At 37.8% G+C, this 24,466-nt stretch overlaps 1 protein-coding gene across 3 annotated transcripts in view; it reads right to left on the bottom strand.

The window, feature by feature from the left end:
* Positions 1–24,466, bottom strand: part of LOC568664 (uncharacterized) — a 208,162-nt gene that overhangs the window by 11,495 nt on the left and 172,201 nt on the right. The window contains exons 1-22 of one of the 3 annotated variants that reach the window (XM_073937298.1): positions 17,947–18,098; positions 17,284–17,425; positions 16,393–16,497; positions 16,205–16,286; positions 11,442–11,637; positions 9,475–11,359; positions 6,710–6,883; positions 6,438–6,608; positions 6,038–6,208; positions 5,445–5,618; positions 4,882–5,055; positions 4,570–4,743; positions 3,553–3,726; positions 3,238–3,411; positions 2,949–3,119; positions 1,830–2,003; positions 1,521–1,691; positions 1,267–1,437; positions 831–1,001; positions 465–635; positions 195–368; positions 1–44 (exon numbers count right to left, since the gene is read on the bottom strand). The exon at positions 1–44 is cut by the window's left edge and continues 130 nt beyond it. In XM_073937298.1, the coding sequence (XP_073793399.1) occupies positions 1–44; positions 195–368; positions 465–635; positions 831–1,001; positions 1,267–1,437; positions 1,521–1,691; positions 1,830–2,003; positions 2,949–3,119; positions 3,238–3,411; positions 3,553–3,726; positions 4,570–4,743; positions 4,882–5,055; positions 5,445–5,618; positions 6,038–6,208; positions 6,438–6,608; positions 6,710–6,883; positions 9,475–11,359; positions 11,442–11,637; positions 16,205–16,286; positions 16,393–16,497; positions 17,284–17,306 (4,924 nt within the window). In that variant the 5' untranslated portion in view covers positions 17,307–17,425; positions 17,947–18,098. Of the gene's footprint in view, positions 45–194; positions 369–464; positions 636–830; positions 1,002–1,266; positions 1,438–1,520; positions 1,692–1,829; positions 2,004–2,948; positions 3,120–3,237; positions 3,412–3,552; positions 3,727–4,569; positions 4,744–4,881; positions 5,056–5,444; positions 5,619–6,037; positions 6,209–6,437; positions 6,609–6,709; positions 6,884–9,474; positions 11,360–11,441; positions 11,638–16,204; positions 16,287–16,392; positions 16,498–17,283; positions 17,426–17,946; positions 18,099–24,466 lie in introns of those variants that run through there. The other 2 variants (XM_073937297.1, XM_073937296.1) reach the window with 2 other exon arrangements.

The following is a 24,466-nucleotide window of genomic DNA, read 5'->3' as shown; positions in this document are numbered from 1 at the left end:
CCAAAGCAGCACAACCTTCTGCTGTAATACACATGCTGCTGAACCTGTAGAAGAGAGACATAAGCTATAAAACATAGCTGTAAACAATTTTGTCAATTTTTAAACATCCAATATGAAAATTACATAATATATATTTTATTTACTACAGTAAGTAGTTTGCCTTTGTTTTACACACTGGCTGAATAAACACTTACTTCAGCTTTTCCAGTCTACACTGTTGGTTTTGAAACAGAGTGGTGAAGCTCTTCATTCCTGAGTTTGTGAGTTTAGTCCCACTCAAATTCAGCTCTGTCAGATTTGATGGGTTTGAATTAAAAGCTTCAGCCAAAACACGACAATCTTCTTCTGACATACTGCTGTTATTCAGACTGTGTTGAAAGAAACACATTTACAGTTAAAGTCAGATGTTACTCAGCATCACACACACCAGCAGCAAATTCACTGAAAGCGTTATTAGAACTTACATCAGTGTGTTGAGTTTACAGTGTTTATCTTTCAGTACAGCAGCAAGTTTCTCCAATCCTGATGGTCCAAGATCAAGTTTACTCAGATTCAGCTCTCTCAAGAGTAACAGGTTTCCACCCAGAACTTTATTCAGATGTGTACAGGCTTCATCTGCATCATCACTCAAAAACCTGCAGGAGAGAAGATGAAGCAGGATTCATCAAAGTCTTAAGTACTAAGAGAATAATGATAAAAAGCAAAGTCTAATGGATACAGTACATGTGTGAAATGCTTTATGTGTGCAGCAGACTACATTAGTGAAACAATATAATAATCAATAAATTGCCTGCACATCATTTATTTTGTATTAATTCATTCAGTCTCACCTCAGTGTCTTCAGTGTATAGTCTGGTTTCAGTAACTCAGTGAGCTTCTTCACTCCTGATTGTCCAGGATCATTTCCTCTGAGATCCAGCTCTATCAGGTGTGAAGGGTTTGATCTCAGAGCTGAAGCCAGAGCTTTATAACCTTCTTCACTGATACTGCAGTCTAAAAGACTAGATAGAGAAAATTGAGAAATATATATATACAAGTGACTTACACGTGAAGATAATAGAATGGATTCAAGTCATCTGAGAGTAGCAGTATATTATTGGTATGATAAATTTAAGTTACTAAGACTACAAGTCTAAGTCGTGTGTGTGTACGTGCGTGTGCGTGTGTATGTGTGTGTGCACGTGTGTCTTCATTATAATCAGTTAAGCAAAATCGTGTTACAAAATTTTTTATCATTATTCTTTTTTTAATCTTCAATAAACTCACCTGAGTTTTTCCAGTGTGCAGTTTGTGTTTTTTAATCCGCTCTGGAGTTTCTTCACTCCTGATTCCTGCAGATTATTGTTGCTCATGTCAAGCTCTTTTAGACTGGTCTCTGATCTCAGGACTGTAGCCAGAGCTGAACAGCTTTCCACTGTTACACCACATTTACTAAGACTAAAATAATGAACAGGAGAGGAAGAATTTACAAACAGTGATGCCAACAATTCAAACAGTGATTATTGAGAATGAACACTCACATGAGTGTGTTGAGTTTACAGTGTTTATCCTGCAGTAGAGCAGAGAGTTGATTCACTCGTGTGTCTCCTAGTTCACGATCACTCAGATTTAGCTCTTTCAGAAGTAATGGGTTTTTACCCACAATTCCAGTCACAAACTGACAGCCTTCATCAGCAGCAGGACTCAAAAACCTTCAGACATGAAATAGAATTTATTTTAATTCTTGAAACTCAAGATGCAAGAACAAATCGCACAGAATAATTCATTAGCAGTATTTTTCTTACTAATTCATATGCATAATTTATTTATGAAATGATTCCTTGTCTCACCTCAGTGTCTTCAGTGTACAGTGTGGATCCTGCAGTAACTCAGTGAGCTCCTTCACTCCTGATTGTCCAGGATCATTTCCTCTGAGATCCAGCTCTATCAGGTGTGAAGGGTTTGATCTCAGAGCTGAAGCCAGAGCTTTATAACCTTCTTCACTGATACTGCAGTCTGAAAGCCTACAAACAGTAAAAACAGCAATGTAAATTAACTTTGCAATTCAATTTCATTCATTAGTGCACAACAACAAACCATGAAACTACATCACAGCTCAGGGAAGCAGAAAGATGAGGCTCTGCGGTGATTGAAAGTGTCCACTTTTGAAATCCCCTTATTCAATTCATTTTTATTTCTATAGTGCTTTTTTCTCCATTTAGATTGTGTCAAAGCTTTTAAGTTCTAGTAAATTAAACCTCAAATCCAGTGTAATGCAAACATCAATGGTGAAAGCCAAAACACTGAGGCCTCATTTACACTAACACGTTTTAGTTTTTAAACGGTGTAAACTTTGTATGCTTAATATTGAGGGAAAACTTCCAATCGGTGAATGTCTGCAGATTCCTCTATTTTTAGATGTCTCTGTTTTCCCATTTACACAAACACAGAGCAGCAGCGTTTTAAAACCAAAATGGCCTCTTTAGTGTTTTCAAAACGCTCCATTTTTGGGGCTCGAAAACTGGGGTAATGTGAATGGAAGGCATAACCGTAGCAAAACTTTTGAGTTTTAAAACTAAAACACTTTAGTGTAAACGGGGCCTGAATCATCTGTGTTTCTGCAGTTGCATTAAAGAAATTATTGATAGTGTTTGGGCATCACAAGATGCAAGTAAATGATCTACTGTGAGGGAGTCAGAAAGCTCTTAGTCTGGTTCATTTTAGACACTAATCTCTCCAAATGAGACACCAGCATGTTCATATCAATCTCTGTCTGGCACTGAGAAGGTGTGCAAATGACCAGATCATCAAGATAGGACAAGGCTCCTGCATTCCTTAACGGAAAAACAATGATCTAGCCTACATATACTCTATTTCTGAAAGGAACTAGGTTCAAAAACGTAAAGACTCCCATCATGAGCCAATGCACAATACTCATTTCAGTTTGTTTTATAATCAAATGTACTCACTTGAGTATCTTCAGCTCACACACAGGATTCTTCAGTCCCTCACAGATCTCTCTGACTCCTGAGTCCAGCAGACGACTGTTGTTCAGGTTCAGCTCTTTCAGGATGGTTTTGGAAGACAGAACTGTTGCTAAAACTGATGAGCTTTTCTCAAGCAGCTTACAATTATTCAGCCTAAACACAATAACGGCACTATTTAATATACAGCACACATTTAACCCACAAAAGATCAACAGCTCTGCATATCTACTCACACACTAGAAGTTTTAATGGATAAATCATGTTGACTCACTTGATTTTCTCCACTTTGCTATGAGGGTCCATCAAAAAAGCAGAGATTTTCTCTCCATCCAGATCTCCTAATTTATCTTCACTCAGATCCAGTTCTGTCAGTAATAATGGATTTACATCCAGAACTTCAGTGAGAAAATCACATGACTCTTGTGCAGCAGGACTTTTCAGAAACCTGCATGAAGTAGTTTTTTTTTAAATATATTTCTCACAATTTAATAGGTGTGTTTTCTTAATTTCCTAATCTAAACTAAACAATTTGAACCTCACATCTACATTCAAACTGTTTATTTTACATAAGTTGCAATTTTATCACCTGATGATTTTTAAGCTACAGCGTTCATCCAGTAGTAAATCAGTGAGTTCCTTCACTCCTGATTGTCCAGGATCATTTCCTCTGAGATCCAGCTCTATCAGGTATGATGGGTTTGATGTCAGAGCTGAAGCCAGAGCTTTATAACCTTCTTCTGTGATACTGCAATCTGAAAGACTAAAGAAAAAATATTAATTTCTTTAATTTATATTGATGAGAAGAATTGGTGGAAATCAGAAACAGACAACAAATTATAAACTTCTAAAAAGATTACTTAGTCCTATTTGAAGTTATCAGGAATAAAACTGCAGTTTATATTCATATTTTGGCTGAAGCAGATTCTTAAACCTGAAAACTGGTAAACATTTCAAAATAATGAAAGGACCAGCAAAGAGTCCTGATCTGAACCTTATTGAAAAATTACATAACAATCAATGAACTGTAGAGATGGCTGGAGGAAGCGGAGACTTAAAGAGATTGTTTATCTAAAAATGAAAATGCTGCCATCTTTTATTATTCCTTTCTGTATTCATAACCTATGAAAGTTTTGTTCTTCTGTTGAACACAAAATACATTTTGAAAAATGCTAGTAGTTGGCACCCACTGACTCCCATGGTAATTGTTATCTCTACAATGGAAGTCGACAGCAACAAGCATTTTTAAATATGTCTTTCATAATGTGTTCCAAAGAAAAAAAAAAAAAAGTAAACTCATTTACTCGCCCACATGATAGAAAGTAAATAATGAGGTATTTTTTAGGCAGGTACCTATCCCTGTAAGATGTGACATACTTGCTGACACAGACATAATGAACAGATTTGTCTTGATGTTAGATTTATAATTAAAGTAATAATAAAATATATTTTTATTTTGTCATGACTTAAAATGGACATATTAACATGTAGAAATGTGTATAACTGAAAAATACACATTTGAGTTGTTCATTCTGTGTGGACAGAAAATATTTGCTATTCGTGATTCACACAATAATATTGGTGTCAATACAAGTTAAATACTCACATCAGTGTGTTGAGCGTACAGTGTTTATCATGCAGTAAAAGAACAAGCATTTGAAAGCTGTCTGAGAGTCCTAGTTCATGTCCACTCAGATTCAGCTCTTTCAAGAGTAACAGGTTTTTACCCACAACTCCAGTCAAAAACTGACAGGCTTCATCAGCAGCAGGACTCAAAAACCTTCAGACATGAAATAGAATTTATTTTAATTCTTGAAACTCAAGATGCAAGAACAAATCGCACAGAATAATTCATTAGCAGTATTTTTCTTACTAATTCATATGCATAATTTATTTATGAAATGATTCCTTGTCTCACCTCAGTATCTTCAGTGTACAGTGTGGATCCTGCTGTAAATCAGTGAGCTCCTTCACTCCTGATTGTCCAGGATCATTTCCTCTGAGATCCAGCTCTATCAGGTGTGAAGGGTTTGATCTCAGAGCTGAAGCCAGAGCTTTATAACCTTCTTCACTGATACTGCAGTCTGAAAGCCTACAAACAGTAAAAACAGCAATGTAAATTAACTTTGCTGTATATAAAATAAGCGGTTTATAAATCAATTTAGGCAATATTTAGCCACACAATATATCTATATATATATATATATATATATATATATATATATATATATATATATATATATATATATATATATATATATATATGATGCTTGAAAAAAATGCCATATTTAATGAAAATACATTATTAACCTAACATGTTGAATGATCAGTACATTCAAAACATAAATCCCATCATTATTTATTAACCATCACATTATTCAAAAATTTATATTTATTTTCAGCCAACATAATTAAAGAGTCATTTTAAGAGTTTTGTTCACTATATTAATGTGAAAATGTACAAAAAATAAAAATACATACCTCAGTTTCTCTAATTGGCATTGTGTATTTTCCAGCAGAGGACAGATCTTCTCTACTCCTGAGTCTCCTAGTTTATTCCCACTCAGATTGAGCTCTATCAGGTGTGAAGGATTTAAATTAAATGCAAAAGTCAAAGCAGCACAACCTTCTGCTGTAATCCTGTTATTATTCAGCCTGAAGAGAAAGAAAACAAAGAGAGGAAACATTTCCAGATATAACACACAAGTATACAAAAGGAATTATAGTTGTAATAGTGTTTCATTAGACAAAGGGTAATAATGTACATCCAGGTAGATGTTATCTTAGAATAAAGCCAGGTGGGCTTTTTAGCAGCTTTTAATTAAGACTGAAGCGCTTTATTCTACAAGGAAATAAATAAATAAAATAGATTGAACATAAAACATTAACATGTGCTGTAATAATTCACCAACTCTTTAAATAGACAAAGCTTGAAGGATGAAAAATGTAAACAATTGCAGCATACAACATTCAGACACAAGATGGCACCAATTTAGTGATTTCATTTAAAAAAAAAAATTCTTACAATAATATACATTATTTTTATACTTTTGAAAACAATGTGCAATACTCACATGAGTGTGTTGAGTCTACAGTGTTTATCCTGCAGCAGAGCAGAGAGTTGATTCACTCGTGTATCTCCTAGTTCACGATCACTCAGATTCAGTTCTTTCAGGAGTAACGGGTTTTTACCCACAATTTTAGTCACAAACTGAAAGACTTCTTCTGCAGCAGGACTCAAAAACCTGAAGAGAAGATGTTAAATTTAATTCACTTTTAAACGTTTTTTAATGAAAAATAGCATCTGACAATGTATAAAATCGGTTAATTTTCTTTGATTAAAAATAATTTACTAAATAAAATATTTGGATGAAAAGCAAAAAAACAAATCCCAAATAATATCTGACCTCAGTTTTGCTTTACACTTTGTAACCAGTAGTATCATTTATTTTGTATTAATTCATTCAGTCTCACCTCAGTGTTTTAAGTGTATAGTCTGGTTTCAGTAAATCAGTGAGCTCCTTCACTCCTGATGGTCCAGGATCATTTCCTCTGAGATCCAGCTCTATCAGGTGTGAAGGGTTTGATCTCAGAGCTGAAGCCAGAGCTTTATAACCTTCTTCATTGATACCGCACTCTGAAAGTCTAGAAAAGCAAATAACATTTTTGCTTATATACTGTATTTATATATACAAAATTACAGAACTGTTATTAGCAAATTTAAGCAAATAAAGACATCTGCTCACCTGAGTTTCTCCAGTGTACAGTTACTGTCCTTCAGTCCATCAGAGAGCAGCTTCACTCCTGAATCCTGCAGATTATTATTGCTCAGGTCAAGATCCTTCAGACTGCTGGAGTCTGATCTGAGAACTGAAGCCAGAGCTGAACAGCTTTCCTCTGTTAGATTACACTTACTGAGCCTGAAAATAAATACAAACACTGAAGATTCACAGCAGATCTATAAAAGCAAGATGTATAGCTGAATCAGCAAACAAAATGAATTAAGTTTAAAAAGCTCAGAACAAAAGATAACATACTGTAACATTCATTTGTTCTACAAAAACACATGTTCTAATAGCTGATGGCTATTTAAGACAACAAATAAACAATTTTGAGAGTGTTGAAAATATTTTAAAGGGCACCTAGGTTACCCATTTTTTCAGATTTAATATAAGTGTTTTGCATCTCCAGAATATGTCTGTAAAGTTTCAGATCAAAACACCCATCAGATTTTTCATTATACCTTTTACAAGATCCTATTTTATACATTTTTCCACCAGGGGGTTGTAGTCCTCCCCGCCTACCATTTTTAGTGCCTTTCTGCATGCCATAATCTTCTACCTCGGCTGCGTCAGACAACAGACAGACTTAAAGGAAGCAGATCTCAGGTAGCGTTTGTGAGAAATACTACAGAAAGAACTTTACCAATGAGTAGTTGTTGTGCAATTACATCGATGAGTCACACACAATGTCATTACAAAGTTCACACGTGCGCACACGCATACATACACCACAGCAGACATTCACACACACAGACATACAGAGCGCGCATTTAGCTTTGCACTGTTTTTGAACGCAAATGTGACAGGATACAGCTTAATCTCTGCTGCTGTATAAATATCTGTTATGTTAATGTACAAAGTGAAGTTTTAAAAACTAATTTCGAGAGGAGCATGTGATATGATTGACTGCAGCTGGTCAACCATCTACATTTATTAGATAGCCAATCAAATTAATCCTAACTCACCATAAAAAGCCTAGCTAGACCTACTCCCTTATCTTCGTTTTCCGAAGAAACCACCCATCCACCCCTTGTTTTCCATTCCTTTTTTACCACAGGGGAGCTCTCGAGAAACACCTGATCTTGTACTCCCCTCACACGCTCTATGGACCTGGCGGGAGCCCTGGGCTCAACTATCTCCGAGCTCAGGGTTCTCTCCCGGGACAGCATGTCAAACCTGCTAACAGTTGTCAAACAATATATAAGTGTAAACTCTTAAAATAAACCTGATTTAACGTCCACAAACCAGGATTGAAGTGTCTTCTTTTATAATTGTTCTGACACGTGGCTGTGCTGATGAAGTAAAGCTGAAGTAAATCGCTGTCGCAATTGATGATTGATGATCCTAGAACTGAACAGACCTTTTAATCCTGGTTGCTTTGTGCACGTCTGGTCTTGTTGACATGATTATACACGTGACAAGTTAATATGCGCAGCTGTCAATCAATTCGGTGGGCGGGGAGACCGCACTCCTACATCAAGTTGCGGTCGCTCTAAAAACCGCTCTAATTGGTCCACCGTTTTTATGTAGTTAAATAAAAAAAAAAAGGACTGGGTGCGTTTATATCACCCCAATATGGCGGTCTATACACTATATCTACATACGTCTGTACAAACAGCTTGAAAAGTGGATTTTTCACCATACTATCACACCAACACTATTACATGTCTAATATTTCAGAATTGTTAATTGTTGTTAAAGTAGTCACTTAGTATCAAGGTTTATGAATCTGGCGCGGGACAGTAAAAGTGAATGAAGATGCAGGTGATTAGGCTATTTAGGTATTGCATGACCGGCCTGACCAGTCATTTGTCCAATTTTAGATGGTCTGTTGTCATGAGACCCTCATGCTAAAACTCACAGCCACATGTATGCTTGTGTGTGGCACCTCAAAAGGCAGAGGGTAAAGGCCATGCATGTCTGTCAACCACGTGCTTACATTGAAAAACAATGGAAAAGTAGCACAGCTTGTTACAAGTTGATCATATGCATGATAAAATTATGACAGAATTAAATTTATGTAAATGTAATTTAAGCCATATTAAGTCATAATTTAAGATTTTCTTTCAAGATATTTTTCAAATGTTTGTTGCATGAGTAAATAAATTCAGTCAAAGAATTGTTTAAAGAGACAAGCAGTCAAGTTATTATCAAAAGACAAGGTAAAAGAAAATCAGGAAAGATGTAATTTTATGCCCATCTATAAAGCTGTAATTATAAAGTTATGCGAATTATAAATAAAATATACTATTATTAGTATATGTATGGTTCTTAGGTAAAAAAAATAAAAATAAATAAATAAATAGCATAAGCAAAAATCTGTATTTGCGGTGACACTTAACAGAAAATCTGAAATCAACCTAAAAAAATTACAATGGGTGCATCTCTCTAAGAAAATAAGTTATTATTTTTCCTGATAATGACACTTAATTAACACCCTCTGCATACTGACCAAAGTTTTGCTTGAGCTATGAACTGTTTCACACCTTAGCTCAGCATCTCAAAACCACCATTTAAATTTTATTTTAAGCTTTAGTCCAGTGAAGAGCAGCTTTTCTCCCAATTCCTGTAGAATATTATTGTACAAATACAGCTCTTTAAGACTGCTATCCGATCAGAGAACTGTCCTCAAAGCTGAATAGCTTTTGTCTATTAAGTTACAACTAGTTAAACTACAAGGGAAAGATGCAAGATACACAACACATTTTCATTTATTTTGACTGACTTACAGTGCTCTTTTGCAGGTTTTGATGACAGCTAATAGCCTGATGAGACACTCGTCTGATTTCTTGAATTTCTGAAGCTCAAACTCCTCCATCTCTTCATCTGATGTCAACAACACAAAGACCAGAGCAGACCACTGGGCAGGTGAAAGGTCAGAAGATGAGTACCTTCCTTTGCTAAGGTGAGACTGAATCTCTTTCACCAGAGTTTGATCGTTTAGTTCATTCAGACAGTGGAACAGGTTGATGGATCTCTCAAGAGAAAGATTTGCTTCAAACTTCTGCTTGATGTAATGAACTATTTCCTCTTTGATCTGGTCATTGTGGTCTTGCTGCTGATCTACTGTTCTAAAGAAGTACTGAAGTATTTTCCATTTGCTCCAGTTATTGTGGTCTTGCTGTGTCAACAGGCCTTTTAAGATTCCACTGTTGGACTGGAGTGACAGACCAAGGAGGAAGCGAAGGAAAAGGTCCAGGTGTCCATTGTCACTCTCAAGTGCCTTGTCCACTGCAGTCTTCAGCAAATCAATCATGGACACATTTCTATTTCTTGTGTTTTGATCAAACACACTTCTATTGTTGATGTTCAGAATCAGATGTGCATAAAGGGCTGCAATAAACTCTTGAACACTCAAGTGAACAAAGCAGTACATGGTACCAAGAACAATCCCTGTTTCCTCCTTAAAGATCTCAGTACACATGCCTGAGAACTTTTCAGCTTTATAGACGTCAATACCACAGGCTTCCAGGTCTGTTTCATAGAAGATCAGGTTGTTGTTTAGCAGCTGCTGAAATGCCAGTTTCCCCAGTGAAAGGATGGCGTCTTTATCCCAGGACACATCTGGTTTGTTTTCTCCATCATACTTTTGTCTGCTCTGCTTGATCTGAACGTGCAAGAAGTGTGTGTACATTTGTGTCAGAGTCTTGGGAGTGTCTTCAGTGTTTGATTCCTGCAGTGTTTTGGAGGCGTCATCAGCCTGATTGTTTTTCACATTTTTTCTCTTCTTCTGTAAAATGTTCTGGAGAACAGTGGCTGAAATCCAGCAGAAGACTGGGATGTGGCACATGATGAAAAGACTCTTTGATTTTTTAACATGATCAATGATTTCTTTGGCCAGACTCTCATCTGTGAGTCTTTTTCTGAAGTACTCCTCCTTTTGTGCATCATTGAATCCTCGTATCTCTGTCACTCTGTCGATACAGTCAGGAGGAATCTTACTGGCAGCTGCTGGTCTGCTGGTGATCCAGATGAGAGCAGAAGGAAGCAGATTTCCCTTGATGAGGTTCGTCAGGAGAACATCCAGAGAGGCTGGTGACGAAACATCACGACACGTCTCATTACCAGCAAAGTTCAGAGGAAGACGACATTCATCCAATCCATCAAGGATGAACAGGACTTTGAATCGATTCCTTCTTGTAAGGTTCAGTCCTTTTGTCTCTGGGTAAAACTGAGTTATAAGCTCCATCAAACTGGGTGTTTCTTTCTCCTTTAAGTTCATCTCTCTGAATGGAAGAGGAAATATGAAGCTGATCTCTTGATTTTCTTTTCCTTCAGCCCAATCCAGAACAAACTTTTGCACAGAGACTGATTTCCCGATGCCAGCGACTCCTTTTGTCAGTACAGTTCTGATCTGCTTGTCTTGTTCAGACGCTTCAAACAAATGTCTGCATTCAACCTGTATCTCTTGAGCTTTATGACGTCTGGAAGTAACTTCAATCTGCCTGACCTCATGTTCAGTATTGACCTGTTCACTGCCACCCTGAGTGATATAGAGATCTGTGTAGATGTTCTTCAGGAGTGTGGAGTCTCCTTGCTGTGCAATTCCTTCAAACACACACTGATACTTCTTCTGTAGGCCACATTTCAGCTGATGAATGAAGAACAGCTCATCTACACACAGAGGAATATACCTTTAATTTTCATTGTTCTCTTTAATATTTTATAATTGACATTATGACATTGAGTCTCTCACCTTCTAGAGTATCTGCAGCTTCATCTTGCTTCATTTCTCTCAGGAAGTAAAGTGTAAGATCAAGAGCTGTTTCTCTGATGCTGCATCTGTTCTTATTAAAATCCTTTACAAGGTATTGTGTGTTTTCTTTTCGTAAGATTTCCTTAAAATTTTCCAACTCTTTCTTCAGGAAGTTGAACATTTTGCTCTCAAGCCCCTACAAGCAAAATAAAAAACAGAACAATTAAAGAGACAGTTCAACCAACACTGAACATTCTGTCATCATTTACTCGCTCTTTACTTATTTTTAACCAGTTTGAGTTTCTTAATTCTGTTGAACACAAAAGAAGATTTTTTGAAGAAAGCTGGAAATTAATGATGAACCGATGAAAGTTGATGATTACTGGTTTCCAGCTTTCTTCAATTTATATTTTTTTGTGTTCAACAACAGTAAGATACTGGTGTTCAAATTAAGAAAAGGTCTGGAGCCTTTGAGGGAAAGTAAATAGTGAGTGTTTTAATTTTTGTGTGAACTGTCCCTTTAAGCCACACTGCACATCCATACTGATTCAGAACGTTCGAGGTTACAGAAGTAACCCTTCGTTCCCCGAGGAGGGGAATGGAAGTGCCATAGAGTGGATGAAATCCACGAATGGGAGGATTTGGTTCAGAAGCCGCTTGTCTGAAAGAGTATTGAACGGGCCAATGAATGCAATGAATTGGCAGCGTAAGCTTGCACAGGTGTACTTCATTGCCAATTATCCCAGCATATAAGCACACTTGGAGCGAGCAGACGCCATCTTTTTAGACGCCATCTAAGGGATAGTCATTATGGCGACGGAGTATGGCACTTCCGTTCCCCTCCTCGGGGAACGAAGGGTTACTTCTGTAACCTCGAACGTTCCCCTTCGGTTTGGGAACTTCAGTGCCATAGAGTGGATGAAATCCACGAATGGGAGAAGTATGGAAAGCGCCATAATGACTGCACCTTACCAACGCCCCCGATGAGGGGATTGTCAAGCAAGCGTGACGCACCCACATCATGGGAGGCACGGTCCTCCAACGTGTCCCTGGCCCTAATTTATCCTACTTCAACAGAAGTTTTACGGATTTAGATATATTTTTGGGTCGTGAGCATCTAGATAATTCTAGGAAAATACGACAGTACGTTGGGAAGCGTGCAATCCCGATAGGGAGAACGCTGCGGAGGCCATCCGTTACCCAAGGGGGGATAGATGGCAGAATTTACATATGGACTAGCCCTAAAAAGGGGGAGTACGCATAGCAAAAGAGTGGTTAGCGGAGAGGGAAGACACGGGTCCGCCCAGGGGGGGGACTTAACCGTGGCGGAATAAGCATATGGGATCGCCTAGTGGGGATCACGCTTAGCAGGCACCTTTACCCAAAACGCGGGCTGACCAGCGGGCAGACCTACAACGTAGTGGGCCAGCAAGTGACTCCTCCGCTGAGTCAGTGCTGGGGGCCACGGAGGAATCTGCAGGGCTCACCTGACGGGGAACTTTACTGACAGATAAAAAGGCGCACGTACCTCCGTGTTAGGGAGAATGGCGCAGCAAGCGTGTTTCAACACTCTACCGAATTGTTTCCTCAATCACCAAGGGTTACCTAATACCCTTGAGGAAACCGGCTCCACTCGCAGATTGTAAAACCTTGCAAATGTGTTGGGTGTCACCCAGCCCGCAGCTCTACAGATGTCTGTTAGAGAGGCGCCGCGTGCGCGCGCTCGAGAGGATGCGAAGCTCCGAGTGGAGTGCGCACGCGCTCTCGGGGGACGCGGCTCACCTCGGCTCTGATAGTGAAAGAAAGGCATCCACAATCTAGTGGGAACTTATTTCGGTACGGCACTTCCCTGCTGCCGACCACTATAACAGACGAAGAGCTGCTCAGATGATCTAAACTCTGAGTGCGGTCCGGATAATACGCAAAACGCGAACTGGACAATAAAGAAGGGCTGGGTCTGCCTCCTCCGAGGGCAGCGCTTGCAGGCTCACTACCTCTTATTAAAACGGAGTGGTAGGAACCTTGGGCACATATCACGGGCGGGGTCTCAGGACGTGAGAGAAAGCCAGCCCAATTACAGGCACGAGTCACTGACCGAAAAATGCCTCCGGGTCCCCGACCCTCTAATCGATATCAACGCGACCAGCAGAGCTGTCTTCAGGGACAGAAAGATACTGAGTCGAGGATCGAAGGGATCTGACGTGGCTTGTGTAGCGAGGGCGAGGTCCTAAGAGGGCATGAGAGGGGGCGGGGTGGATTAATTCGCTTAGCGCCCCTGAGGAACCGGATGATGAGGTTATGCGTTCCCACGGTGCTGCCAGCCACGGCGTTATGAGAGCGGAGATGGCAGCCACGTAACCTTGAGTGTGGAGGGCGACAGCCTGCTCTCCAGCTTCTTTTGGCGTAAAGAAAGCACAACGCTGATCTGGCAAATTACGGGGGTCTTCTCTGCGAGAGACACACCATTCAGTGAATAGACACCACTTCAGGGCATAGGCGCGCTCGGGGAGGGGGCTCTAGCCCGAGTGACGGTATTAGCCACCGCAATCGGAGGTTACCTAAGTCTTCCTCGCGTCTAAGGACCTCCAAAGATCGGCAAGGGTGCCAGATGGTGCCCTGTCCCTGAGAGAGTAGGTGCTCTCTCGAAGGGACTGCCAGGGGAGGGCTATCGCGAGGGAGAGCTCTGACATCCAGGTTCGGTTGAGCCAGAGGGGCGCAACCAGCAACCTGTTCCTCGTCCTCCCTGACCTTGCACAGTAACTGCGCGAGCAGGCTCACTGGGGGAAACGCGTATTTGCGCATGCCCCGAGGCCAGCTGTAAGCCAGTGCATCCGTGCCGAGAGCACTCGGTCAGGGAAAGAACAACTGGCAATGAGTGATCTCGGGGGAAGCAACAGATCGATCTGGGCTTCCCCGAATCGCGCCCATATCAGCTGAATAGACTCGGGGTGGAGTCTCTATTCTCCAGGACGTAAGGCTGCCGTGAGAGCGCATCGGCTGCACGGTTGAGCTTGCCTGAATATGAATGGTGAGCAGCGATTTCAGCCGCGGATGACTCCAGAGGAGCAGACGGCGGGCGAGCTGAGACATGCGGCGAGAGCGCATACCCCCATACGGCTGATACAACAGCGCCAGGCGATATGCCAATGCAACTGGGTACCTTTCCACAGGTCCGCAGCCGCATGGCTGCAACGCACAGCCCCCCAGCCCGTGTTGGAAGCGTCTGCTGAAACGACAACAAGACTGGACGCCTGTTCTAGAGACACCCAGGCCTGTAGGGTTAGAACAGAACCCTCAGATCTGTTTTTTTGCAAAGGCTAGCCGTGATCTTTACTGTGCAACAGTCATGGCATCGCAATGACAACATGAACTGTCCACGAGCAGCGCATTAACATGCTGGACCCCCAGGCATGTAACGCAGTGCCCGTGCCCATCATCCGAGGACAGGAAACCACCGCATCCAGAAACGCACAGTCGGAGGGCCGTCCTGAAAAGGACGTGCTGCACGACTGTGTTGCTCTTTCTGTGAAGTTTGCATCTTTATACGCACCGCTCTGGAGGACCGGACCCAAAGAACGCCAGGCAAGGGAGAAACCCAGCTCGACCGTCTGCCGCTGCGTGTACACACTCTGGACCGGGAGAATGCTCTCGTTCGCTCAGAATCGCTGGTCACAGCAGGAGGAACCCTCATCGACGAGATCAGAAAGTCTCTGAAGCGAAAAGGATGGCGTCTGCTCGCTCCAGGTGTGCTTATATGCTGGGATAATTGGCAATGAAGTACACCTGTGCAAGCTTACGCTGCCAATTCATTGCATTCATTGGCCCGTTCAATACTCTTTCAGACAAGCGGCTTCTGAACCGAATCCTCCCATTCGTGGATTTCATCCACTCTATGGCACTGAAGTTCCCCAACCGAAGGGGAACAATATATTCAATAATAAAAAACGTAGTTTACAATGTTTATTTGCTGTTAATTTTAACAAATAAAAAATAAGTGGAACTGTCTGCTTTTATATAAAAATGGTTTAACTCGTTGTTTTATTGGACCAGAGAAGACATTTTCTTGATGATAAGTAACTTTGCCATTCCAATAATTCTGCTAACCCTAAACTAACAAAGCTATACTCCTTTAATATTCTAATGGGAGTCAGCTGAAACGCTGGATAAGTTTAAGGCTGAAGCCAGAATATGATTGTGCATTGTACTGTCTTTTGAATTTAGAAAAGAGCACTGCACTGTGCGTTTATGTTGTTAGGCAGCCACTATATAATACATAGTTGACTCTTTTCCAACTGCAGTCTTGTCCTAGATGTTGTCATCATGTGTTTATGTCATGTTTCCCCATGCGCAGTGTTTTTTGTTCCTCGTCCGGTATTGAATTGTCACCCCTCCATGTTCTGCCTGTGTTTTAAGTTCCAGTTGTAAGTGTGATTTTGTACAGACTTGTTTTTGTGACAACACCGAGTCTTGTACGTCTGTGAGAGAGCCATTGTGACATGCACAGAGCGCAGTGTCAAAAATTCGAAGTCTAGCAGGTGGTAAGATTACATGATTGCATAAGCATAAACTCGCTGCATTACAATGTCTAATGTGGACTATCAAAATAAAGTGTTTCCAAATAATTTTATAATATTATTCATACTTTAGTTGTAATTATAATTTAGTTATGCCTATTTAATTAGTAAACGAACTACTGTGTTTATTATAAATATTAATTATATGTTGTTTTATTATAAACGCAAGAACATGTGTACATTTCTTACCTTAAAGATGCACTGAAGGTCTTTGAAATTATTGCAGCTCCTTTGAGGATGGAAGTCAGATTCTAATGTCTTATATTGAAACCTGTGAGCAAATAAATAAAATACTGATTTGCAGTCTTATATTAAGTAGTCACAGAAGATTATATAACAGTGAGTGTGTGACCAAACTGTAGAAATGTATGAAATACGTTTTATTTGATTTTGTTTTTGTCTCACTGAAGTTTGGCATGTGACCTTTTGACTGGTCACTCTTCACAGACACAGAGCTGGACACATGTGAGCCTGATCTTACACTGAAGACACAAAGAACAGAAGAAAACAGATGTTTTACTACAGAAGAATCTTCAGCCAAATTTGACATCAGTTAATTTTGATAACATTAATTAAATTTAAGTTATTAAAGTATTTGCCCCTCTAATGACTATGAAAGAACCTTTGCAAGCTTCACAGCATGATTCATTTTTCATCATGAATGTATGTGTTATGTGTATTTTTATGACTGAAATAAAGATCAAAACCAAGTTCAATAAAAGTTACCAGAAAATGTGTTGATTTTTTTTAATATAGCATTAACTAACCAGGTTCTAACAAACATACCACTGTTTGGGTAGAAATGCAACGTTATAATACACATGAAATGCCTTTTGGCTGTTTTCTTCTTACTAAAGTTTGCCATGCCACCTTTTGAAATTTCACTCTTAAAATTTAACAGACCTGAACACATGTGAACCTAATCTTACACTAAAGTCACAAACATACCATGCATACTCTGGCTTGAGCAGAATAATATTATTAATGTGTATGTGTGTTATTTGCATTTACTAACCACTAAACGTCCTTCAGGAAACCATAACACAACATCCTTAAGTTCTATACTTCCATTAAGCTTACTTAGTTTTGTTAAACATTCTTATTCAATCAGGTTTAAGCCCCTTTTAACCTTGAACAAAATAAAGTAATTATGGTATGTTTTGTTTGCATTTGACATGGCAATAATTAAAGGTTTTGTTCTTTAACAGGAACATTCTGGTTTTGAATTCAAGACTTCAGTATAAGATGGTTCTGTGAGCAGGTCTCACCTGTGTTTTTTTGAGGAACTCATTTTAAATGCAGTCTTTTCCCTCACTTCTATGACATACTAAACATTAACAAAGGTGAACAATGTTTGTGTAGCCGGAGACAATCAGATGTTCATCACGAACTGATCATGCTAATGAGTTTCTGAAATGAAGATCATAACAAATGCAATTAGTATACAGAAATCATTTAAATCCTAGTCTAATATACATTCAAATATGCTTAGTTAAACATTGAGGAAAAACAGTATGTTATTACACGTTTATTCAACAAAAGAGCAACATTAAAACTGGCCTAATAATCATTTCTAACGTACTGTATCGACACCTCAAACCAAAAGAATTGGCCCGGGCACACCGGCCTAAAAGCTATAGAGGAACTTCCGCCTGCACAAAACACAGTAATCACAACACGATTATAACAACACAATTATCACATTATCATAAAACGATCATAACAACACAATTATCACATTATTCCAACACAAATAAATCTTTTAGATTTCTTTAGACAGTTTAAACACGGGCAGTTTAGACACTGACACTTCTTTTGGATTCTTGCTACCTTTTTCGCGTTAATCTTTACCAACAGGTGTAATCTGTAAACGCTTCACATTTAAAATATGCTAAAAATAGCCAATACGAAATAATTATACATATACTTACAGTTGTACATAGACTTGTTCAGCAGGAACAGAATCCAGAAGTCTCTGAAACACTTTCGGTTTGTCGGCTGTTGTACACACTTGAGGCTCTTTTCGATTGGTGTTTGTCAAATGACACGATTTCATCTTGGAGAAAATGAAAGTTGATCAAACCTAGCGCCGCCAACTGGATGCACAACGAGACTCCATTAACGACAGATAACAAACTGCACTAATAATGTAAATAATGTGCACACTTTCCATGTTCATGCTTCCTTGTTTTGTGGTATATGTAATTTATTTTGTAGTTCAGTGTTGTATGACCTATTTGTAATCTTAATAAAATTACATCTTTCTTCCTACCGTCATTTCCTTTTCATTTCCAACATTCTTGAATCTGAAATAGATGTCTTATTTTAGACTTGCTGTTTCATTTTTCCTTACTTCAATTAAAACAGGTACCTTGATGTCTACTTAAAGCTATTTGCTGATATTTTAATGCTTTGCTAGAAGATCATTTTCCTGAACACATATGTGCTGGTAAAATGCTTAACCCAAATATCAAGTATTGCCAAGATTCAGACACCTAGTGAGTGCAGCCATATGTCCGTGTGTATGACAGAACATGCTTGAATTTTTTCCATCTGTAAAGCTATGGTGGCTAATAATTCTGTATTAAAGACTACACTGTTAACCCTTAATGTAGATTATGCAGTAAATAACTGTAAATTAGCCAGTGTTTTGCTGTAATAAAATTAAACAGTATTTTACTGTAAAAGGAGCCGGATTTATATAAAATTTTGTAGTGCAAAGAATAAATTACAGTAATTTACTTAATGTACCCATTACAGATAGTTACTGTGATAATAAATGGTAAATTACTGCTCAACCATTATTACCCCATGTCCTCTGATGCTTTATGTTACTATATATATATATATATATATATATATATATATATATATATATATATATATATATATATATATATATATATATATATATAAATATATATATATATATATACTGTTCAGTTTTGGTATGTAAATGGCCAGTAATGAGGATAAAGTGAGACAATGCATTGATGATAAGCTAATTTCTCTGCAGCCATCTCTGTGTTTTCTTTGGTTCCTTTTATGTTTTAAACATTGAGTATCAAGAGTCAATTAATGTCAATGTCACAGAGCTAATTAAAAGGTAAAGATATCAACGAGATGCATTTAAAGGAAAAAATATTCACACAGAGCAACCAAATTATCACAACCATTTTTATAACTTTGTTTACTTTTCTATAATTAATATAATTTGTCTAGTTTAGCCTATAGTTAAGCTTTTAAATGGCACTTTAAGCTGAATATTAGTATTTTGCTAAATAACTAGTAAAAATGTGTTATTTAAAAAAATATCTTAAAAAGCACGTACATACATTTTTGCAGGACTCAATGAATTTGTCTGGAAAACTTCAAATGAAGTAGGTAAAAGTGGCATTAACAGTATAGTATGAAGGCTTTCCTAAATAAATGTATTAATCAGGCTATTTTATTTATTTATTTATTTTTATTACTACAGGTTTGGAACAACATGAGGATCAGATTATTTATTATTATTATTATTTATTTATTTATTTTTTTGCTTTGGATGAAGCTTTTATATATATTTTTTTTGTTTTTATTCAATGATATGTGCATGATTGTGATAAATGTAGGCAGTTCCTTTGAAAATATGCTATGTACCAGAGATGTCAAACTCCTGGATGGCTGCGGCCCAGCAGAATTTAGTTCCAGCCCTGCTTCAACACACTACCTTTAGATTTAGTTTGATCAGGTGTGTTTAATTAGTATAACTGCACTGTTACTCTGTAGATTGTGCAGTAAATAACTGTAAAATAGCCAGTGTTTTGCTGTAATAAAAGAAAACAGTATTTTACTGTAAAAGGAGTAGACTTTGTATGAAATTGTGTAGTGCAAAGAATAAATTACAGTAATTTACTTTATGTACTCATTACAGATAGTAACTGACAATAAATAGCAAATTACTCTTCAACCATTACTGTCCCATCTACTCTAAAGGTTTATGTTGCTATTTATAGAGACGTGCATTTTAAAGGCAGAAAATAATGATTTAGGCATCATCACACACTCCCACAGGCTGTCTTATTCTAAACACAAAGGAGTTAGAAAGAGTTTTCAGAGAATGCTGGCCCTTTAAGGGAGCCAGGTGTTTGATTTGTTTACTGCTGAGTGTGCTCTATGCTATGTCCATCAATTCAGATGTAGAGTCTGTTATGTTTTAGGCTTTAAATAAGAATCTACAATGAGTAAATAAAATGTGTTCAAATGTTTTTGAGGGTTTCTAAAATAAGGCCGTGTTTTAAGTTATATTGTTGTTATCTTAAACTGTGTACTTGAAAGCTACATTGTTAGCTAGTTAGCCTCTCCTCATATAACTTCTTACATTGCTTTTGTTTAATTATATGTATTTATTAGATATTGCATACTGCCATAATGTACAGATGCTAACAGTTGTATGTATCTTTCTGGCAACTAAGCCAAAATTAAATTCCATCACCTCAGTAAGGTAACATGTGCACATCATCACAGGAAATCACAAAAACATGATACACATAGCCATCCACACACAAAAGCTCCACTGTCCGGTCCCAGGTTGTGAGTTTGTTGCTAAGTATTTTTCAGAGCAGTGTTTCTACCTATGAATTTATATTAGAAACAATAAAAAAGTTTGTTGTCATGAGATTTTTTTAAGTAAATAATAATTATAACAATAAAAGATTGGATCCTTTGGTTTTTCGGTGTTGCCAACTTTATTTTATTATTTATTTATTTTATTTTTTTTACTTTTTATTTAGAGTTGACACAGTTTTTAACTATTTAAAACTTTAAAATTTAAAATAATTATTATTATTTTTTTTTTTTTGCATGGTCAGTATTGAGGAGAGAGTAACACATTTCACTGCAGCACTTTGTGTGTGTTTTTGTGTGTGTGTTTATTGGATATGTGATTGTGATTGTAATAAATGTTGGCAGTTGCTTTAAAAGTATGCTATATACCTGGGCCCGGTTTTTCAAATGTCATCCACTAGGATTTTGGATAAGGGATTGGATCAAATCTTGAAAATGGGTTTTTCAAAAGAAAAAACAGATTACATAATCAGATTAGATCACGTAATCCAATCTTGGTTTTGATCCGGATCAAACCTTTAGTTTGGGTTTTTCAGACCTTTTTTGTAGGATATTTTGTAGAATATTTTTGGATCATACAGTATCTTACGAGATATACTATTTATTCATAAGGTTTTCATTTTATTTGTTCATCTGTCAGGCTATAGTGAGTATAGGCTTTAGTGTATTCAGCCTTTCAGTATAGGCCTACAGCAAAGTAGAACGAGTTTGGCCTCATAAAATAATCCCCCAAACAGCTGTCAAAACTGACCAAAAACAATCAATTTTATTCTTTCACTAATTGATAAATATATTCATCACAATGAAAAATATTTTTCTTTTTACAATATTTATTAGTGATGCATGCAATGATTACAGAATAACAAAAAAAATGCAAAGAATGGCAATCACTGATTTTTGAAATCTCTTTTAACAATTGCAAAAAGAGACTTAAAGGGCAGAAACACAGCTTCATCTGGCAGAGAAACAACTGACTCTGACCAAACTGCAGCAAACCAAGGCCAATGACTTAAGATCCGCTTCCTAAAGGCTACGTTCAGACAAATTGGTCTCTCCACATCAGATGTGGAAGTCTGAACTTATTGTGGAGTTTTTTTTTTTACATCTATATTTGAAACTTATAAATATCCTCAATGTACAGTGTTGTAGGTCTCAGATGAGTGGACTGCTGAAAGAGGATGGGGTGGGGTTTTTCTTGTTTTTATTATTTATTATTATTATTATTATTTTAAGTTTTCATTTCAAATAAAAATAAAGATATATTGACCCCACGCTGGCTATTCTACTCTTTACATATCTATAGTTCTACATTGTGTTCTCCTATCCTGTTTGAGCACTTATTCAGATTTAGTGATCCTGAAAAGTTCTTATCCGGATCAGATTGATCCGATCCAATGTTGCTTTAAAAACTGGCTCAAAAAGTAAGCTGGATTACGTGATCATGGACTGCAAAAACAGGATTACTAAATCCGGATCAATTTTATCCGGATTAAACCTTTTGAAAAACCGGGCCCAGGGGTGCTCAATCCAGTTCCTGGAGATCTACCTTCCTGCAGATTTCAGTTGCTATCCATATCAAACACACCTAAACCAAATAATTAGGACCTGGACACCACTTGATAATTACAGGCAGGTGTGTTTGATATGGGTAGCAGCTGAAATCTGCAGGAAGGTAGATCTCCAGGAACAGGATTGAGCACCCCTGCTATATACCATGGGGGTCAAACTCCAAGTTCCTGGAGAACTGCAGCGCAGCAGAGTTTAGTACCCACCCTGCTTCAACATTACCTGTAGATTTCTAACAAGCCTTAACTAGTTTGATCAGGTGTGTTTAATTAGCGTTACAGCTTAAAGTCCCGGTCACACTGCACTTTTCTCCCTATAGACTTCCATTCATACGCATGTGAGTACTGCAGACCTGGAATGATGGCTCATGCGACAAATTTCATAATTCGCAGTATTGGAAAGTTCAAGCTTGGAGAACGCGGACATGCGAAATCACATCATGTGATTGCTTGAGACCAATCAAAGATCAAAACATGACCTCTCTGGCTTGCTTTTTCAATCTCTAATTATTTTGTTTAATTCCACTACTCGCTTTAATTCCACTTCGCAGTGCAGTATGACAGAATTTTGCATGCTCAAATGTTAATGTGACCGCAGCCTTGCTGTGCAGACCTGTAATATGCAGGACAATATTTATATCTGCTGATTTCTTAATTTTGTTATACTTTTTCTGTTATTTATTTGTTTAGTGCCAAAACAATAAAATTTATTTGTCTGAAAAAATGTTATGCCTTCTATTTTTTAATAACAGCCAAGGATACTGATTAATTTTAGTAACACTACAATAACTATATATGACATACTATTAATGTGTATATGCAGTATAATGCTGTGATTTTTAACACTAAAATACAGTAATTAACTGTACAAGGTTTCCAGTTAGTTACCACTGCTGCTCTATTACAGTAAATAACTGGCAACACTGTTGCCAGCTACTCACTGTAATGGTTCAGTTACAGTAAATAACTGGCAACACTGTTGCCAGTTACTTACTGTTACCAAACTTTTACAGTGATTAGCTGGCAACAGTGTTGCCAGTATTCTACTGTAAAAAAAACCTGGTAAGGTGTAACAGTGTACTGATCCATGACTTCTAAAGCTATAGAGCTGATCAAGATGCATCCTGAGTTTAGCATCTGTAAGAAATGAAAACACAAAAATAAAAACACACTCAAAGCACAGATGATCCTTCTCTGTGTCTTTTCTGGTGTAACTTTAAAGCAGTCAGTCGTGGAAAACTCTGTCCACACAAACACACATGAGGTTTCACCTGTGTGTGAACTTTCAGGTGGTTCTTCAGGTTTTCTGTTCCAGCAAATGTTTTGCTGCACTGTTATACGGTCTTTCTCCAGTATGAGAGCGAATATGTATCTTAAGATTGTTTGCCTGTGTAAAACTCTTCCCGCACTGTTCACATGTGTACGGCTTCTCTCCTGTGTGGATCTTCATGTGCTTAATAAGGTTTCCCTTTTGTGTGAAACTCTTCCCGCACTGATTACACGTGTGTGGCTTTTCTCCACTGTGGATCTTTATGTGATCATTAAGTCGTCCTTTTATTGTGAAACTCTTCCCACAATGATCACGTGTAAGGCTTTTCTCCAGTGTGGATTTTTATGTGATCATTAAGGGTTCCTATTCTTATGAAACTCTTCCCACAGTAAACACATGTGTGCTGCTTCTCTTCATGGATTATCATGTGTTTTTTAAGACTTCCTCTCGATGGGTAACTCTTCCCGCAGTGATCACATCTGTGCGGCTTTTCTCCAGTGTGGATTTTCAGGTGATCAATAAGTTGTGCTTTTTCTGTGAAACTCTTCCCACATTGAGCACATGTGAAAGGTTTTTCTCCAGTATGAATGCTCATATGACGTGTCAGGCTTTCTTTGTATGGAAATGTTTTTCCACACTGAGAGCAGGTGAAGTTTCTTTTCAATGGAAATTCACTTTCAATCTGTGAGCAACTCAAATGTTTTTCTTTAGGTTTGACATGATGTTTCTCCTCATTTATTTCCTCACTCTCCTTATTGTCCTCCATCAGGTCTAAAAGTCAAAGGAAAAAGGTTTAATTTTCAGTAAATATTAACATTCATATTATTAGTTTTTTAAATATTATTTGCACATTTTATGTGTTGAAAATGATTACTTGTCTGACCAACTACACAATTAACTGAGCATTAAAAACTTTGCCATACATTTGAACCCATTCTTTCTGATATTGAAAGTCAGAGAATGGAAGTCTCAATGCTGGAAAATATTCAAATAACAAAGACAGCATGA

The sequence above is a fragment of the Danio rerio genome, chromosome 22 (assembly GCF_049306965.1).
Source record: "Danio rerio strain Tuebingen ecotype United States chromosome 22, GRCz12tu, whole genome shotgun sequence".
Taxonomy (NCBI): domain Eukaryota; kingdom Metazoa; phylum Chordata; class Actinopteri; order Cypriniformes; family Danionidae; genus Danio; species Danio rerio.
This window is presented reverse-complemented; position numbering and strand designations above follow the sequence as displayed.